This window comes from Pungitius pungitius, chromosome 17, assembly GCF_949316345.1.
Source record: "Pungitius pungitius chromosome 17, fPunPun2.1, whole genome shotgun sequence".
Classification (NCBI taxonomy): domain Eukaryota; kingdom Metazoa; phylum Chordata; class Actinopteri; order Perciformes; family Gasterosteidae; genus Pungitius; species Pungitius pungitius.
In genome coordinates, this window is record NC_084916.1 from 1,111,481 (window position 1) to 1,132,000 (window position 20,520).

At 51.5% G+C, this 20,520-nt stretch overlaps 1 protein-coding gene across 2 annotated transcripts in view; it reads left to right on the forward strand.

Moving 5' to 3' along the window:
* Positions 1–2,186: 2,186 nt before the first annotated feature.
* The window catches only part of ext1b (exostosin glycosyltransferase 1b), a 90,608-nt gene continuing 72,274 nt past the window's right edge, over positions 2,187–20,520 (forward strand). For both annotated transcript variants that reach the window (XM_037474145.2, XM_037474146.2), the window contains exon 1: positions 2,187–3,989. In XM_037474145.2, coding sequence (XP_037330042.1) covers positions 3,046–3,989 — 944 coding nt within the window. In that variant the 5' untranslated portion in view covers positions 2,187–3,045. The remainder of the gene's footprint in view (positions 3,990–20,520) is intronic.

The following is a 20,520-nucleotide window of genomic DNA, read 5'->3' on the forward strand; positions in this document are numbered from 1 at the left end:
GAGGGGATTTTTTATCGGGGGTGGAAATATTAGAAGTGTGTACACAAGGAGAGGATGAGGGGAGGGAGTGAGGCGAAGCTCTCTGGAATGACTCCCAGTCCTCAGCGCTTTTCATGCTGAGACCACACCGCTCCAAAATGTTCCAAAGCAGTGGGCACACACACATGGGGATAACCGGGGGGTACACGGCGCCTTTGATGGTGCCACAGTGAACGCCTACAGTCTGTGCTCCAGCTCTACTGTCTCTCACCTGCAATCTGAGAAATGCTTCGTGACGGCAAAACAACAACAACAACTCATAACAAGACACAAGCCTTTTTCAAGAGAACGTCCCTATGCAGATGGTTCCATCTTTGATTGACGCTCTCCACTTTTGGGCTTAAAGCCCTCCTCCCCTTAAAGTGGTGTTTTTCAGTCTGTGCTGTCTGTAACACTGCAGTCAGGGATTCACCTTGTGTGTGTGTGTCAACTACACAGAGTTCAGCGACACGGCTACCACTGACTTTATAGACGTGGCATCACGACGTTGCTGCGTTTAAAGGCCACAGTTTTTAAATATAAGGACTGTGTGCGCTTCTGTGCACCAAGACCTGCTTTATCATTGAAAAACATTCTCACTTTCTTCAATACGGGAGGTGTGACAGCAGGGTAAACGAGGCATCAACAAGAAGATTGACACCAGTGAGGCGGTAGTGTTGAATTGACCGTTGTGTGTCTTTTCCATCAGAGTGCAGAGTTAAGTAGCTATAGGGAGAAAATTCAAGGCTGTTACCTGTGATCGGTAGACGGAGACTTCACGGTTCACATCTTCATATATATATATATGGGCTGCTTGACATTGCATTAGGCAGGACGAGTAAGACAGGAGCAGCCCTCTGGAACCGCGTTCATCACCAGCATATTTTCCGACGATGGGCGCCGGCCAACCACAGGCCGCTGGCCCGTCTCCCAGTCAGCCCGGCTAATTAGTCCCCCCTCTTTGGAGCTAATTAGCCAATAAAAAATGAGGATGGCCTCTTCACCCAGCCGGGGAGTTTTGCCACCAAATGGCTGTGGGGAGGATTATGCAGGCTTATGAGGCATGGTGATACGCAGCGAGAAACACTCCCCTGCTATTAATTCTCTTGTCAAGGGGGTCAACGCTGCAGTGTCACTTTGCCTCTTTCTTTTTTGTTTTGTGAACACAAGGAAACTTGACATCCGACAAGTTGTTCTCGTGTCTTAAATCTTTTACTGGGTTTTTTTTATGAGACAAATTACCAATGACATCATTCTTTTCCACAGAGTCCCGGAGGCAATGTCAGCGTTACAGCATGTTACAGGCAAATTGCACAGGGATAATCTTACTTTTGTGGCTTCGGATTTTTGCACCGTCGTCAGGACTTTGGACCAGTGATTTTGGATTTGCATGAAAAACATCTTACCTCACAGCAGACGATGCAAGATTGTAATCAAGAACACCCCATGCAATCCTCTGTGTAGTCTCAGCTTTCCCATAAAGCAAATTGTTGACATGGTTGTCAAGGTTTGTTAATATGGGTCAATGAGCTCTGAAACAAAACCAAAAAAAAAGCAATACGGTATTGTATTCAGTTACCTGAGTGCTGAATATGAACACAAAATAACCTATAGGTCTTGTGTGATTGTTTTTATGGAGAAAAACAACAAGAAAGTAAAAGGAATATAGAATTATTCATAATACATAATCATATACTTAATTAAAATGTGTACACTATAATGTGCGAGCCACAGTATTTGCAAAATAGGATGAGAAAGGTATATAAAACAATAAGTATATAAAAGGTATATAGGCTATTTTAAGGAGACAATCATATAAGATTAGCGCAAAATTCAAATAGACTAGATTGAGAAGTACAAGTAAACGCAACTATCCCGATAGATAATAAGCATAAAGCAAAATATACAATTAGAATGGGTCATGAGCCTGCACATCATCATAATAAAAAATCAATCAATGGAAATCTATATTATTATTACTGAGGGGTGCTTTGCTTCCTGGCACATATCCAAACTACAACCATAGGCTCACAATTAGACAATTTGCACATGCGGAGGACCACGGTCATGAATGGGTGCCTTAGCGCGAGTCCCGCCCCTTCCGCTCCCTCTCACGGACCAATCAGCGGCGCCGGTGGGCATCGATGGGACGGCGCATCAGCTGCCGTCGTGTCGGGATTGGAATGTTACGGACTAACAATCGGGACGCCCGAGCACTCGGTAATTGGACCCTACGAACGCGGAACCCCGTCTTTTTGAACGTTTCCTCCGCCCGGTGTGCGGTTGAGCGTCGGTCCGTCCGTCCGCCCGCCTCGCGACGACCGGATAAACTTGGCGGGCGCCGATGTGTTTTTTCACGTTACATCGGAGCGCGCGAGGGCAGCGTGCGCGGAGGTAGTGACAAATAAGAAGAGCAATGCAGGGATTCGTCAGGTTACAGTTGTACCGCTGAGCTGCTTCGTCGCTTCCCCCCCCCCCCCCCGGCTTCGCTCTTCTGCTTCTTTTTGTTGAGTTGCTTCTCTTCACACGGGACCATAGGGAGGTAAAAGGGGGTGGGTTGGTGGGGGGAGGACGAATTCAGCCGGCGGCATTTGGACTATCGCACACACACACACACACACACACACACACACACACACACACACACACACACACACACACGCGCCGACGGGGTCTTCACGCGCTGTCCGCCCGGGTCCGGGCAGCACGGAGCTCGCTTCTGCCTCTTTTTCCTTCGCCGGGCACCTCAAGCCCCTCCGTCGGCACGACACGAGACATGGTGGAACTCTGTAGTAAAGGGAGAACAGGACGATACTTTTAACAACCCTCCCTCCCCCCTCCCCCCCAAAATCGCCCACATGCACTGGATCAATTGCTGGATTTGGGAACCGAATACGCAGACGGGGGGTTGGGGATCCGTGGAGGCTGCCGGAGGATGGAGCGGTGCAGCCGGGGTTGGTGAGAGCCTAACTTCGGGCCACTTTACATTTTTTATTCCTAAACAACTCGTCCCAGTTGCCAGGACACATGCAGGCCAAAAAACGCTACCTGATCCTGCTCTCCGCCGGCGCGTGCCTCGCGCTGCTCTCCTACCTCGGAGGGGTTCAACTTCCAGCGGCGAGCAGGAGCCGGCATGACCGCGGCCGAAACGGGTACCGGCCCGACCAGCCCTGGCCCCACTTCTCGGACCCGTTACACCTCTTCCTGCCGTGGGATCAGACGGACACCGAGGAGTACAACGTGCACATATCGCCGAGGCAGAAGCGGGACGTCAACACGAGTGTTTACAGGGGCAAGCGGTGCCGCGTGGACTCCTGCTTTGATTTCGCTCCGTGTCAGAAGAACGGCTTCAAAGTTTACGTTTACCCGCAGCAGAAGGGGGAGAAGATCTCCGAGAGCTACCAGAATATTTTAGCGACCATCGAGGGCTCCCGGTTTTACACCTCGGACCCCGGACAAGCGTGTCTGTTCATCCTGAGCCTGGACACCCTGGACCGGGACCAGCTGTCCCCGCAGTACGTCCACAACCTCAAGACCAAGGTGCAGAACCTGCCCCTGTGGAACGACGGCAGGAACCACCTCATATTCAACCTGTACTCGGGGACGTGGCCGGACTACACGGAAGACCTGGGCTTCGACATCGGCCAGGCCATGTTGGCCAAAGCCAGCATCAGCACCGAGAACTTCCGGCCCAGCTTCGACGTGTCCATCCCGCTGTTCTCCAAGGAGCACCCGCGCACCGGCGGCGAGCGCGGCTTCCTCAAGTACAACTCCATCCCGCCGTTCCGAAAGTACGCGCTGGTGTTCAAGGGGAAGCGCTACCTGACGGGCATCGGCTCGGACACCCGGAACGCCCTGCACCACGTGCACAACGCGGAGGACGTGGTGCTGCTCACCACCTGCAAGCACGGCAAAGACTGGCAGAGGCACAAGGACGCGCGCTGCGACACGGACAACGCGGAGTACGACAAGTAGGTGGCACACGCACGCGCGCACCTCAGAGTGCAGGGTCGTCACGTGTGTGTGTGTGTGTTTAATAATAGTTTTTTCCCAATTCTCATGTAGCACCAAACTGGAAAAAAGGGATCAACCGCTATACCTCCAACATATTTTTTAAAACCTAAAAAAGTATTTCTCACACACACACACACACCACCCTGACTGCAAGTCATAGTTAAACAAGCCCCCCCCCCCCTGCTACATGACTGGTTTTTAACCCTCTGCTCCCTTTCAAGCATGAAGTAAAATCTCTCCAGCCAGTCTTTTAGCTCCTTGGACACCCTCTCCTCCCTCCTTCCCTATGAAGGAATTCACCCCCCTCCACTCCATGGGAACACTGCAGCTTCTAGCAGGATATGCAGCGACACGGTAGATAATTATTTCTTTTGCAGCCCTGCACTCAAGGTGCAAGCGCAGGGAAAGTCGACGGTGAGAGTTCTCGCACTGGAACAGAGTGCGACTCTTGTGACCTTGACGGTGGCAGAGCGCGGGTGAACACCCCCCCCCCCCCCCCTCCCGTGTGAACACGTTTAGTTGAAAGATGAAGCAATTTAGTGCGAATAAATCAGCCGTAATGGGTTAATTATCACCTTCATTTCCGAGAGTTAGTGCCATCCTTCCCACTTAGCACCCGGGGCAAGTTGATTACCTCTAATTTTTTGAGGTCTAGCGTTATTTCAAGGTGGTTATTAATGCCCACCCCCCCGTCTTGAGGATTGGAAGCTAAGCTTGAAGTTGTGGGGTGTTTTTTGGGATAGACACTGTTTGAGGGGTTTGAGGCTGGATTATGCTCTGAGTGACGGGGTGTGATCTGAGATCATTGGACCTTCCATCGGGCCTTTCTGTGAATCCTGGGTGGACTTGTGCAAGTGTAAACAGCACTTGTCTGCATTGTTCCCAGTAGTGGGCGGGTTTGTTTCATTGTTTGCACGCACAAACACACACGCACACAGGATGTAAAGGTTAAAGGACGCGCATGCAGAGGAGTTAATTTAAACATATTTCCATGCCGGGGGGTGCAGTCCAAACGCACACTGTTTTTCTAGGAGAAAGGACTCTCAGTGAACTTGAAATGAACTCTTAAAAAAAACCTAACAGACAGGTGATGTCAAGAAAGTGAACTCTAACAAACTTTGCAGGCGTGCACTTGTTCCATCCATTCCTCGTCCTCCCTCTTCCCCGCTCATATTCTCTCGATGCCTTGGGCTCGCTGTCCCCTGGAGGGATATGTCATCTATTATCTGGCATTCCAGTCGCCGTCGGACACCCCACCCCTGCTCCGCTCGGGGCTCAGATCCCCCCCCCCCCCCCCTCCTTTTCTACTATGATCAAGGCCTCGTTTTCCCAGAGGTTCCCTCTGTATCAGGAACATGTCGTTGCCACAGTCAGCTGCCCGCCTGCCGATCTCGGCGAGTTCAGGGAACCGAAGCGCCTCTCCCACCCGCCGCTCTCCCCCCGCGGTGGGCTTCACGGTTGATTTATTTTTGATCAATACCGCCGCCTGTTTGTCATTTCATTTCCAGCATCGACAATGCCTCTGATTCCTTTCCCCGCCTCCGATCCAATTTCATTCCTTCACAGCACTTTTCCAGCATTTTGCCTGCTCTCCAAGCTCCTCCCACTTCTTTGGTGCGTCTGTTCTAGAAAGGAGTTTGCTGCTTTGTTAACGTGGCTTTAGAGTTGCTAGCCTACTTTTTTTTTACCTGTCAACTAATAACCCTTTTAAAAGCGTTTTCTTCTTCTCAAAGTGTGGCCGGTACCGTTTTTTCTCATTCAATTCATTGAGAACGTGTCTCCAAACCTTGGACTGTTCCACATGCAGCCCGCCTCCATTAGGTCTCCGCCTTGCGGGTGACGCTGAGGCTCAGGAGTGCAGCCATGTGTCTGAGCAGCTGTTGGCGGCTGAGGAGGGGGCGTCGGCGTAGCAGGCCGGCTGGCTGTGCCGCATCCAGCGTACATACCTGGACGCCGGGTTTCCGCGCTGCCCCGCGCTCGTTTGCGGTCAATATTTATCCACCCGCCGACCGCCGCTACGGCCGATGTCTACGCTGCGTCTGGGCTCAGGTAGACCGCCTGACCTCCGACCTGGTTGCCTTCATGAGGAATGCCGCGGGGGGAGAGCCGGCTGGGAGATAGTGTATGGGTCCTTGAATCAGCTCATGCACACACACACACACACACACACACACACACACACACACACACTTCAATAGATTTTCCTTGGCTGCAATAGCTTTCAATCAGAGTCACTTCGGTCCACTTCCATGGCCGAGCTGATGAAAGGGCCCCATTCGCTGCTACATTATCCAGTGGGTTTTCAGCAGTGCGGATGATGATCCGAGGCCCGATGATTGACAACATTCACATGAGCGTGGTGACTAAACCCCCCGCCCCCCGCCCCCCCAGTGCTCTCCCTCCTGGATGAGTATGTTCTATTCCCAGCCCTATGTGCGCTTAATCTGTGGAAAATTAATTTCCCATTTCTTCTTTTGAATGTCTCAATGTCTCATCTGGTGAACTTTCTGTTTTGATACTGAATCACTTTGTGTGTGTGTGTGTGTGTGTGTGTGTTGTATTTTGTCACTTTCCCTTTAGTACTGTGCTTTGTCCGTATTCCACTGGTGAGCAGATTATCCTGCAGCAATCCAAAGTGCATCTCATGTTACGAGTGGCATCATTACAACTATTAAGTGTTCCATTACTTCGACGGACCTGCGCGCACACCGCACAGCGTTGGGTTCGCTCGCCGCTAAGCCTTCCGCTGACTAACAGCGTCATCATCCCCCCCCTCCCCCCCCATTTAATACTTAACCACCATTGTTGGCACATATGAGCTTTGTACTTTAGCTGCTTCACTGGAAGCTGCTGCTCAAGGTCACCCGAGGGACGCGACAGGAGAGTTGGAGGGGGGGGGGGGGGGGGGTTTAATGACAAAGTCAAGTGCAAAAGTGTGTGGCCGGAGATGACGGTTAAGAGCAAGTGAGATTGAGTGATAAAAGCATGTCGGGGGGGGTGGTTGGCCGAGTTGGATTTAGTCCCAAAATCTGGGATTTTCCCATTAGGCGTCAATCACTGTAACGTCGAACCCACGCTGAGTGTATTTTTCTTTTCTTTTCCCAACCTGAGAGAAACCCCCCCCCCTGAAGCGCGCCGAGGTGCCGGAGAGGGAGAAAAGAGGCCCGCCGTCCCTCCTTGTTGTCTCCGTGTTTTTACTCCCTACACCCCCCCCCCCCTTCACATCGACATGGAAACACTGATGTGATTTAGCCGGAGATGGCTCCCTGCCACATTTCCATTTCCCTTTTTCTCTCCTTTCTTTCTTCTCTTAATGACGACACTGCTGCGGTTGACATTCCGTTGACAGGCTGCCACGGACTGAGAGGCAGTTGCCGATCGGGGCCAAGGGAAAGGGAAAAAAACACCCCCCACCCCCACCCCCCCTTTGCCACAGACACACACCTCCTCCACCTTATCTCGCTCCAACACTATTGAGTGAGAACACCGGCATTCCCCTGAATGCTAGCGCGCCGCCGCCTGATAGCAGACTCCTGTTGGAGGTTTGGAGGGGGCACCGGTCACGTTGCCCCCTCCCTCCCATCCTCCCCCGTTTCCATTGTTTCTTTTTTCCTGTCGTTCGATTAATAAATGCTGAATATTTCATGATGGCCTGCGCTCGCGGCGGTGAATGGTAATGGCGTGGGGGGGGGGTAATGAGTTTGAATGCGGTGCACGTGTGGACAGATTTAAGGCGCATGACTTCTTATCTTATCAGGCCATCGATGCATCTTGTGCCTCCCCAGCTCCTGACTTTCATTGGCTGTGTCTCCCTCCGACCTCATTCTATGCGCCTCGCTCACGTTCCCGCTGCGTCGCCTCGCTGTTTCTCTCTTTCCGCCCGGTGCGACTCACTGTGGGACGCAGGGAGTGTGTCTGCTGAGGCTGCAATGCACTCTCGGCGTAAGAGTAAGAGTTACAACCTTTTAATTTTTTAAGGCTGGAACGGCAATTTCTTTTTTTTTGGGGGGGGGGGGGTGCGATTCATCTAAAAGATGTCAAAGAACAGGGAACAACAACCAGCTGTGAGTTCCTACAGGCGGGGGCTGTGTCTGAAGAAGAAAATATTTAATTTGGGGTTATACTAAACACGGATTGTATTTAAGGAGCTGCAACCAGAAAATGTTTAATATTTTTGGCTCGTTAAACCACAGTCCATTTAGAATCCTTTTGGATATTGATCTTGAGCCTTGATCTTATCTAACAATCTTCTTTTTGCTGTCATATAGAGTTCTCTTTATGACTCGGTCTGTCGCAGCAGACGGAAAGGAGAACAAGAGATTCTCGCATGCTATTAATGGCATCTTTGCTTAAAGATGCAGTCGCGCTATCGAATGGTTAGAAGTCAGCTCTTCATTTATTCTGTCAGTCAACACCTCCATTGAAATTCTCATCATTCCGGCTCCACTGATCTCAGGTCCGAGTTGTTTTTGTCTGTGAGTTTTGTCCGTGTGTGGCTGCTCATCCATCCGTGTCTTCTAGTGTTGGTGAGTGTGCGAGCGCGTGCACGTGCGAGTGCACGCCGGATGACCGGGGTCGTGACCCCTGCTGTCTGTCCCATCGCCGAGTGACGAAGGCAAAGCCCAACGCTCTGACCCACATTTATTGAGGGATTACCGGCGCAGCCAAGCCGCCCCCGGCCTCAGGGGTGGCGGGGGTTGGGAGGAGGAAAGCAAGAGGGGGGGGGGGGGGGGGGTGGTGGACGTGAACTCCTGGAGGGCCCCCCCCCCATGGCCAGCTGCTGGCTAGTTGGTATAGAGAGAGACACACAGGGAAATGAGGATGAGCAGTAATGCCACAGCAGAGCCCCCCCCCCCCCCCCAGGAATCATTTTCTATATTAAAAGCTCCCCACCCAGCAGAAGCAGCTGGTCGCGCTGCTCTTTGTGCTCTCAGTAGCCGTAATTAAAAGAGCGAGGAACAACACGCCGCCTAATCTCCTTCCTTCCTTCCTTCCTTCCTTCCCTAGAACTGTGAGGATGTGTTTTTGTAGGGGGATGAATTCCTAATTGGCACAGCAGTAGAAGTTGTAATCCCCTCCCCCCTCGCTCTCTTCTGTGAAGTGCCATCATCCTTAACGAGTGCTGATAGGACGGAAATGTTAGTTTGCATGCGGACAGGTACGTTCTTCTGTGTGGAAGGCGGTGAGAGCGAGAGGAAGAAGCTGATTGGGCCTTTTGTGAACTCAGTTAAACCAGATGTGTTTGAGAAATATTGAGTAGAGAAAAAAATTGCTCTTTTTGTGCGGCGCCGAGACGGGGCAACGCTCACTCACCGTCCACCGCTTGGACAATGCCGACTGTCAAGTAGGGCGACCGTACGTCCCTGACTATAGGGACGTAAACATCCGGTGTGTGTGTGTGTGTGTGTGTGTGTGTGTGTGTGTGTGTGTGTGTGTGTGTGTGTGTGTGTGTGTGTGTGTGTGTGTGTTTGGAAGGAGGACACGGGGAGGGGGTTGCCGCTGCCCCCTGGGGGGGTTTGTCCCCCCTTCCTGAATGAATCCGCTGTCTACACTCTGTGGACCACCTGACCGGAGTCATCTCATCAATGAGGGGCAGTGGGTAGAAACTCTTCCCCCCCCCCCTACACATACTCTTCAGTGACAGCAGATGACTCCGTCAGGGGCGTTTGCAGCAGCTCCACTGAGGAGAAGGAGGGTTTTAAGAGGGGGGCGGGGGGGCAGCCTTTATGGCCCCCAGAGGCTTTTGCACTAGCACCTACTGCCGGGGGCTCTGTGAGGACTGCGCGCGGATCGTCCTCCCTCACTGCCACGGGGGGGGGGGGGGGGTGAAACAAACACCCGGCCCCTGGCATTCATATTTTTAAATAGTGATTCCCGAAAGGGAGGGCGGGGGGGGGGGGGGGCGGGAATCTGAGTACGGGTAAAGAGGGGGAGGAGTGGGGAGTTGAAGAGGGCAATAGCTTAAAACAGCATTATGTCACTGAAGAATGTGAGCCTGGCTCCACGTTTAAGGGGCCGGGGCCCGGCGGAGAGAATGGGAGGTTTTGTTGGATCAGATTTGGCTGCCTGGCGGGCTGATGGAAGGGCTCCCACCTTCCCACCTTCCCCCCCCCCCCCCCCCCATCTCCCCCCGTCTGGTTCATCAAGCTTTATGGCGCGCTTCGCCTTCCACTCATGTGGGGAGTAAAATTTGGGGGCGGCCCTCGGGGCGCTCCAAGAGGGACTCCTATTGTGCCAAAGTTTGCTCTCCTTCCAGAGGGATTGCTTGTGCCTTGTTGACACCGTGGCCTCCCCAGACGCTCCCCCCCCCTCCCCCCCACCCCTTCTCAACCCGCCTGCCACTGTGGCCGCTCTTCCTCTGCCCACCTCCACCCGGCTGCCCTCCTCCACGTGCGCTCTGCGGAGGAGGCGGCGGTTGCAGGGGAAGGAGGCATCTGGTCTCACCAATGGGGCGTGGGCGCCTGATGGACCGGAGAGAGGCGGGAAACGAGTATTTTTAGTGTTGCATCGTTTCTTCCCAGCTTCCCTGGCAGTCGGTTTGGTGGCGTTTGTTTCCTCCGTGAGCCTGACGTAGCCTCCTTTTGAGATAAAAGAAGTGCATGCTTGTTTTTGTTTTTTTTTGTGTGCTTCTGGTGGATATTTAAAAATTTGTCGCCCACTCTCCTTTTCAATTTCTTGCTGCCTTTTCTTCCCCTCGCTGTTCTCGACTGAATTCCATTTCTCTTTCATGGCGTCATTTCTTCCGTCTCCCACTCCCACCCGCCTCGCAGAGGCAACTTGCACAAGCATTTAGTTCTGCGTGCACGTGGAAAAGGCCCCGGCCCTCGCAGACAACCCGTTGCGTCATTGATGGAAGCGGTGTGGATATAGATAGAATAGAGACACGTCTTGTGAGTCATTCCCACAGAGAGTCGGCGGGGCCTGGTGGCATCTTTCCACAGCAGATCCACCCGGAGACGGAGAAATAATCCTGTAAGCTGATGTCGCTGAGGCGCGGGACAATCTCCCCGTGTCACCGGCTTCATTTTTACCGCGCTGCCTCCTAACTGGTGGTGTCTATCCAACCGCATCCCTGCTATCTAAGCACCCCCCCCCCCCCGATAGGGGGATTACAGATAGAAGACCTGTAGCAGAGCAGCTTGACAGGGTATGTTTCCTTTTGCATGGAAGGGCGAAGGGGGGGTGAATTGAAGTGTCCGGTCCAAGAAGGACGCGGTGCTTAGGTGTGTTTTGGGGGGAATGCATCACCCCCAAAATGACCGTTTCTTTGTCAACGAGTCGCCGCGTCGTTGAAGAAAATGACTTCATCATAAAGCCTGAGATGCGTATTGATGAATGCAAGCAGAGCACAAACCTGGCTCCGGCCACGGACCCACGGTGATCTATGGAGCACTTTTTAGTTTTGAAATGTGAGTTTTTGGCAAAGATGCATGTGTTTGGGAAGCAGTGCACGACTTGGACAGACAGCTTGTAAACGGCTGCTTTGGCATCGCTTCGTCATTGTCAGTTCACAAAAGAATTTGCTTCTTATTCGGCTACTCTCTGATTTACTTTGTGGAGGAATGCCATATGAAATTGATACGAAATCAAAGTCCAAAAGGCCTGTTTTCCTGAATGAATATATTCCACTTGACCCGCGTGTGGGTCGTCTGTAGAAGACACCCAAAGGTTTCCGTGGTGCTTTTTATCAGCAGCGATCTGATTCAAGTGCTTCTCCCGTAGCATTGCTTCTATATTGGGGTGACAGGTCAAAAAGTGTGCGTGTGAGTGTGTGTGCAAGGAAGCTTGTCTATTTGCTCATGGGTCTGGTGTGGGGGGGGGGGGGGATCTGGTGACTGGAGGCTATTTGCTCACAGCTACATAGCTTGCTATCTTTAAACACACACTTCTATCCGACTGGGACCTTTTTTTTCTTTCTCCAGGAGCTCAAGGAGAGCATGAGCTAATAAAGTCTGAATGTACCTGCTGTTTATCACATCAATCTCGCCCATTTCTTTTTCTGTTCATTTCGTCCTGCACAGCGGAGGATCCCTTTTCTGTCTGAATATCTGCAAAGTGTTTGCACTGCAGCCAACCAGGGATAGACAGAAATCCAGACAAGTACGTGCTAGGTTTACACGGCAGTCTGAACCGTGTGTGTGTGTGTGTGTGTAGTCTGTGTTAAATTGTGCAGCTATGGCATGCATATGTGCGTGGCTGTTCACTGCTGCCGGGCCTGAGCATGTCCCCTTCAGCAAGGTAGCGCCGATTCAGTAGCGCGTCATTTCATTCCCCTTTTTAGTTTTCTCCCTGTGCCTTTTTTTCTTTTTAACCCGGCAGGCAACCTTCCCGTCTGGCTCTTTCCATGCTGTCCACACACACACACACACACACACACACACACACACACACGCACACACTCTGCAGCATCTTGTTTGGCCAAAACCCGGCGCTAGCGCTAACCGTGGCCGCTCATGTGGAACGTCTAGAAGCTACAAAACATGAATTATGTATCAGCGAGAGGAGTTATTTTTCTTTTTTTGGGGGGATTTCTTTCATATATTTTTGTTGCCTTTTCATATTGAGTTGGGTCTTCACACATCCCCATGCAGGCGTACGGTGCAGCACGGCCTCCACATTAGGGCGGGGATGGTTGATAGCTGAGTGAATTTACCGAGTTCACATGGTCGGAGGAGCAGAGGAGATTCATTATACCCAAAATTGCATTTAATTTAAAGTATGAAGCGAAACCGAAATGAGCCTCAAGAAGCCCGGTGGCATCGTTGGATGCTGATAAGCTTTTTAGTGGACGACATAGGGTGTTTTCTTTGGGTGGGGGGGATAGACAGACTACGCCCCCACCACCCCGGAATAGATGCATTGCTTTGCATTTCCCAGTTGCGGTATCTTTTGGGACTGCCGAGGCGGGTAGATCTAAGGACCCGCTTCAGAGATTGCGAAAGATTCATCGGCGCTGCCAGATCTGCAGTGCGTGTTCCATTTTTAAATCCCCAAATAAATTTGTAACCCCCCCCCCCCCACGCTCTCCAAAAAGCTATCTATTGAATATTTTTCTCATCACAGCTATTGTAAGACCTTGAGCCATGCATCTTGCATATCTCGACTTCACAGCGCGCTTCCCCCTTGTTGATGTTGGCGATAAAGACGTCTCCCTCCGTGGCGCTACTTGAGTCAAGTCTTTTTCATACCACTAATTTCTCTACTGCCGCAGATCAGACACCGGCATCGTCTGTGTGGTGCACATAGCGATTAGAGTGAGAAGCCCCTCGTAGATTTTGTACCGTGTCTGATCCGATTGCAGTCAAACCGTGCCATCCTATTGGAGGTGGCTGGTAATGGCGTAGGAACGCTGCTGTGGCCTGAGCCCGTGCTCCCGCAGAAGTCCACGCAACGTTTACAGAGGAGCGAAGGCCTCAATCAACTTCACATTTAACCACTTGTAGTCTGTTCCTTTTATAAAGGGTTAGGTAGGCGGTCCTGGCTCGTGGTGCGGGGCCTCCGTATCTTGTACACGCTGAAGCTGCTGGATCTCCATCACGCACAGCGTGGTTGTTAGATGCCTTTATCAAATGTTTCTGAAAGCACATCTCATGTGAGCCAACTTCCATTAGCGCCGACGACTCCTTGCATATTGAAAGTGGCGGGGTCGGCTGCAGTATCTATTCAAGTGCTGCTTGCTATTTTGAGTGCGGATACATAGGAGAAAAGCTGTGTAGAGCATTCACTGTGTTTTAATAAGACACGGTCTCATCAGTGGAGACTATATGCGTCCCCCATGCCGTACTCCATAATTAGCTAAAACTCACTCCAAAGCTGTTAGCATCAGCCGTCTTCTTTGGGACTAACACCACTTCACATGGTATCAGTCCACGTGCACTCAGGATGCATTTTTGATATGCTCCACTTTCAGATTCAAGTTGTCTTTTTTTTTTGGTTTTCCACAGATCTTCTCTTCTTTCAACCTCTTGAATTAATTGGTCGTGTCACTTCCCGATCACACCTCGGCGCGCGCCTTCCTCGTCGGGTGGGAACGTAGCGGCGGCCGTGCAGTCTAGTCAGAGATTGTCGGATAACATTACCCCGACGTAACCTTATCAAGGCCACATGTGTCAGGCTGTCGCTCCTTATCAGTGAGTCACTGCGCGGATGGATGCACATGTGCGCGCACACACACACACACACACACACACACACACACACACACACACACACAGAACAAACGCGGATTAGAGCCGTTAAAAACCTGGACACGCAAATGGAAAAAAGGTCCATCCGTCGAGCCAAGAGCAGCTGGACACTGTTACCGGCGCTGATACCCCCCTCCCCACCACAGTTTGGAGGGGTGAGGAGTCTCCAGCTCCTCTTTGTCTCAGTCCCTCCTCATTTGCCCCTGATCCATTGAACTGTACAGTAAGTGATGAAATCATGGCTAGTCCCCTGTTCCGAAGCAGGCGGGATACCCGTCTTTATCCCGCTCAGGAAAGTTTTTATCATGGCAAACGAGCCGGAGCCATTAAAGGAGGAGCTTTAGATGGTCGGGTCATCAGTGGACCTCGGCCTTTCAGAGGTCAAATAATCTCCAGGATTTTTCTTTTAACCTGGAGATGAAATTGGAAAAGTCCCTTTTGGATCCCAGCCCTGGTCAACGATAACAATTCTGTAATATTTCCAAATCCAATACAGGTCAGTTATGGTGCTGAATTGTAGGCCCCACACACTATTTCTTGTGATCAGTCGACCGAAAACAGGAAATGAATTGAACTGCTGTCATGGGAGGTTAAATAACCAGTAGTGATGGAAATCAGTCTTTCAAAGAAGATCTACTAAACTAACATTTATTTAGAAGAGAAACGGTATACATTGAGAAACTGTGTACCCTTTTATACCGCCTCACCTTAAGAACTGGTCAAAACTGGCTCCTCGAAGGAGGTGATCACAGAAGCAGTATTTTTGTACTTCTCCTTTCTGCTTTATTATCCGGTTTCACCATATAAGACGCACCACAGCAAGTGTTTACTGGATATGCATCATATCCGACGTTAGCCCAGGTTAGAAAACAGAAAAAGTAAAAATAGCGCATTCATACACAGGCCCTGCATCTCACACAGTCCAAGTCAGACCTTCTCTATGGCTTAAAAAAACAACTTTAAGACTTTTGAGAGTAAATGCCAAAGCAATGGTTAATCTAAGAAAACTACCGCTAACTAAAGGTAAATTACAGCTTTTGGCTGGTGCTTCTTTTAAATGTACCCGTTAATGGCTTTAAATGTTCCGCGATCCTTTAAACACTTTTTAGCATCAGACTATAGAGGGACAACTTTTTAATTCTAGATGTCTTAATGGCCCCATTCAGAGACACGTTAGCTGATGTTTTTTCATGCTACATTTCACTGCAACTTATTACAGACCCCAGCCTCCGAAACCCATTTCCTCTTTTTAGTGGTTAGTCTTTTTTCCCAGCCGCTGTGATTGTGATTGTGATATGGGTGAGGTGGAAGTTCCTCCACACCGCTGAATGGACCCAGAGATGTGAAGGGGAGGTGTGAAGTGGCCCGTCCTGTGCAAACAATGGGCCTTGTGGCTGCAGACAGGAAGGTGAACCAGTGGGAGTCAGAGAAGGGCTTTTTGTTGTCATGCATGTGCTGTGGTTCCTCAAAGAAAATAAACGTGTTAAATGCCCTGATGGTCCTGAACACGGAGGAACATCTGTGGCAGTAATTTAGCACACGGGGGCTTCCCTTGTAGGGTTATTGTGTCCACCCCGCTCGGGCCCCCCCCCGCTTGTGTTTCCACGGCCGACCGGCCTCCAACAATAGACTGCAGAGAGAGAGGGAGGGGGAGAGAGATCGGAAGGAGGTTTGGCTCCTTGGAGCAAAGTGGTTTGAATGGGCGCGACGGGCCAGATTGTGTCAGGCCGTCTGAGGCGGACCGCAAGAGGCTTCTGAGTGCGACGTAAACAGAGCGCGTGTGTCACCGATCCCCACCCGACCACAGGGGCCTCGTGTGTGTGTGTGTGTGTGTGTGTGTGTGTGTGTGTGTGTGTGTGTGTGTGTGTGTAAAGCCACAACCCGACGCAGGCCAACAGCTGTTTCAACCCGTCTGCATCACGTCTTTTCTCCGGGGTGTTTCTTCCCTTTTTTTACTTAATCCTGCCTTAGGTAACGAAGACCCCTCAGAGTTCGGGACAAAGGAGCACGAGCACTTTGACGGGCGCCATCGCAGGCTTAACAACCTTCGTATATCATCGGTAAATGTCTCGCATGAGTGTGAGCCTCGAGATGTAAATCCATCCTTAGTAAGGAAGTTCTTCTCCCCTTAGGACCGAATGTCTCTGGAGCCGTGGCACATTTCTGTATTTGTCTCAAGAACTTAAAAAGCTTGCTTTGAAGACTTGCTTTTGCATATAAGAAGACCACAAACTGCTTAATCAGTGTTACAAAATAGTCATAGTGAAGAGACGAGAGACGGCTGTCTCCATAGCGATGAGCCTTAGTGCTTTGTGTGCCCCCCCCACCGCCACCCTCTATTTATTTTTTTTCCTATGCATTGAGGCCATTAGCAAATAACATTAAGTTGGTGTCCTGTTTGTCTCTGTAGCCCCCACTTTCTCTTCGTCTCACTCGTTCCTTGAGACTAAAAAGCCAAAAGCTACATTATTGTAATTTAAATATATGGGTGTATTGGACAAGCTGTTTGGTTACTTTGAGTCTGCGTGATGGCAGGACACGTTTGACATGTTGACAAGGGAGACTTCACTTTGACAGATTTGGATACGATTCATCAGGGTGCAGTAACCAAAACTCAGGCAAAGTTCCTGAAATGGTTCCTAGAGAAGTAAAGGAAGAAAGTAGTGCTTTGAGCTGAGGAAAGATGATCCCCGTGGAAATAAGAGGGGAGTTTTGCATCTTTTATATTTTACAGCAAAGCCGTGGATGACTAAGGAGATTGTTTTATGATGAGAATCTGGAGCAGGAAGCGAGCGGTGAATCATCCCAGAACACAATGCCACACGACTGAGTTTGAAGAGAAAAACAAAATGGCAAACACACCGTGAAGGGGAAGTTTATAACGAAAACAATTAGTGAAATGAAGGAGACTAATTGTTTGAGATTGTGAAATTGATTTCTTGAGCTGCGTTTCATTCAGTTCAGTTAGCGACATTTTGAAATGGTACCACAAAATGTCAATTGAAGAATGTGCTTTTAGGTGAAATATGCTGAGAGCAGCACATAGAAAAGAAGCTGTTGGTAGAGGAGTCAATAGTTTGATGTTACAGAATATAACGGTAACAACTCAAATATAGTGTTTCGTCCTTTTTTTTTTTTTACAATGAAACAAAAACACAAATGTTTTAGTGATGCCCAGCCGCCAGTCTTCTGTGATTAGGAAGAACGTCTTTCCAGTTATTTTTAAACGCTCCATCCACACGCTCTTCCTGCGGCTGAGAACCAGGGAACAGTTTACCCCGCGTCTCGAGGTGTGGATTCGCCGGGGGGGGAGGAAATGAAGGGTGTGGAGGGGCGGCGGGACCAGGGAGGAGGATAAAGACGGGCCAGGAGAGAGCGGGGGGCCTTGCCGCATCAAGAGCCCCAACCCCCCCCCACCCCCCATCTCCAAGCTGCTTTTCATATGGATTAGTTACGCCGTGCCGTCGCCATTGTTCCCACGCTTGTCCAGTGGGTCTTTCTCCTTCCACCTCTGGGGCATCGCTTCCCTCAAAAGCCCCCCCCCCCCCCTCTCCCCCCAGTAGAGACGACAGACGAGGCGGAGCCCCTCAGCCTCTGCATTGAGAAAAGCCCCTTTAGTCAGCAGTTGCCAGGAATGAAATGACAGGGGAAGAATTTGTGGTCCCGTCCTTCCCTGTCCCTCTCCTCCCTGCCTCGACACACACAAGCCCCCCCCCCCCCCCCCCCTTAACCGGCAGGCCTTTCCCTTTCCCCCCCCGCCGGCCCGTCACTCGCCGTGCCGGAAAATCCGACTTTCTCTTAAGCCGGGGATCAAAGCTCAGCGCCGCCGCCGTGTGAGGAGTGGCATTCTGGGGCTTTGGGGGCAGATCTCCGCGGAGACCCAACCTTTTCCCGTCCAGCAGTGGGAAAATACTGCTTTTGCTGCCTTTTTTGGGGGCCTTCAGGCCCGCACCTTTCCTCCACCTTTGATCCTACCTGCCCCTCAGTAAACCGGGAGTCCAGCACACCGAGACACACCTTGGCGGCTTCAGGCAAACGCAAATCCCCCCCCGTTTTTTGCGTGTCGGATTACTCCTCAGGGGGCCACACCTGAACCCGCCGTGACCTCTTTGGCACCGGAGGAGCACGAACTTGGTGACCTGTGGAAAGAGCCGAGGACGGCGGTATGTCTCAGCCGGGAGCGACCGCAACGGGAGAGTGATGAGCACAGAGCGCTGGTTACGGGGGGGGGGGACGGCTCCTCTTTCCCTGTCTCCCCTCGAGGACATTTGTCAAAGGGCGGGACGGGTGGCGTTGGGTTTCCAAGGTCAGACACGGCAAACAAAGAACAAGAACGGAGACGTAGAATTGATGTGGATAAGTGAGCGGGCCGAACAATCCTCCCCATCTGTTTTCTGCAAGCTCACCGCCTCGATGGTTGGAGCCCCCCCAGAGGGGGTGAGGAGTAGGAGTGTGGGGGGGGGGGGGTGGTTCAGCTGCCTCGAGCACCTACAGAAGCATGAAGGAATGAAGGATTCGTACTTGATTTAATGACCGTTTCTCTTTTTTTGTGGCCTGATTTTAATTCAGCTTTTTTTGGGCGTCTCCATTTCTCCTCGTTGACCCCCCCCACCCCCCCCCCCCCCCCCCCCCCCCCCCCCCGCGCCTCGCCACCCAACTCTCGAGAGGGTTTTTCAGGAAAAGTAAAAAAAAAATGTCACAAACATTGAAATGAAAATGAGGTGTGCTTCCATCAGCGCGGATGAAAAGAATAAATTGTCTTCCAGAATGCGGAACATGACGGTGGAAATGGATGCGCTCTGCGTGGCCCCCGCTCTGCGTGGCCCCCGCTCCAGTGGCGTTTCTGATGTTTTCCAATTGGCAAAAAAGAGGTGTGTGAAAGGTTTTAGACCCCACGCACGAAAGCGCAGATAATTGGATGAGCGCTCAAAGAAAGTTTGGGGACGATTAGAGAACCGAGGTGGAAAAGGGAAGAATTATCAAAAAACAAAGTGGGGGGGGGGTGGAGGTGGTTGGTTAAACCCTGGTTAAATTTCCCGAGTATGAAACTCAAAGCCTGTCTGCGTCTGCCGCCTCCATCCACTTAAAGCTCCCTTTCAAAACCTATTTGTTAAATGCTCATCAGGTCCAGCCATCGATCGGACTCCCTGTAACGCAGCCAGTGGCTTCCTGGCGCCGAGGGGGGGGGGGAGATGAGGGATGCTTCTGGGGCGTTGGCTCTTTTTTTAAGGCCCGCGAGCGGTGACCGGCTGTTTTTTTTTGCTGACTATCATCATGAGCAGAGGGAAGGGGGGGGGGGGACTGGAGAGGCAAGCAGGGCGAGTGTTGACCCATCACGATGCACTCCACATTAAGCCCAGGCCTTTACTGCGCTAAAGACGCTAAAAACACAACATTCTCCACTCCATCAAGGTGGAGTTTATCATCCAATTACCGGCGTATTGTCGGGAAAGGGCTGCATGATGCTGTACATGCCGCCGATGTTGGGTTTTCACTTTGGCTGAGAATAGCACCAACGGGACAAAGGGACAGCACCACCGCTTGGCATCGGACCAGGCCGTTGTGTTGGAGGGGTTCAGCTTTGACGAGTCCGACACAGCAGCAATTACTGCATCTCACCATCAGCAGATTTGATGTGAACAGAGCTTTGACGGGGTTCAGTGTTGCCTCTATATTTACAACCTCTCTGGGCCGAATGGACCAGCCGGCGGGGGGGGCGGGGGGGCTTTCTGGTTGCGGGCGGACGCGCTCTCTCTGTCAGCTGGTGCGAACCAGCACACTTGTCTGTACGCGCTCAGTTGTCGGGGCGGAGCGGCTGTGCACAAAAAAAAAGCTTATTCCGAACTTTGTCTGGGGGAGGGGGTGGGGGGCCCCTTGCTTGATGGGGGGGGGGATACTGCTGTTGGCTCTCATGTGGAATCGTTACATAACAGCATCCGGTCTCCCTTGAGAGCCGAGCAGCTCTTGAGGCACCGGAGGCTTCGTTCTCGCTCGCCTAAAAGACCCCGTTTTTAAAGGTCAGTCGAGCGCCTTTCCATTCCAGTTACAATAAAGCGGAGCCTCTGGGAGGTTTAGAACAAACCAACTCACCGTGAGCTCTGCCCCAGGAGCGGCTGCGTGTGTTTGGGCACCGAACGGATCAGCCGAGGTTCCTCCTCTTGAAATGTAGCTTTGGCACGTTCTCAAATGAAAGCGCATGACGGCGCCTGACCCTAGGCGGAGGAGGAGGAGGAGGAGGAGGAGAAGGAGGCAGGGCGATGAAGACAGGTGGCGAAAGGTTAGGGCGGGACTAGGCGAGGGA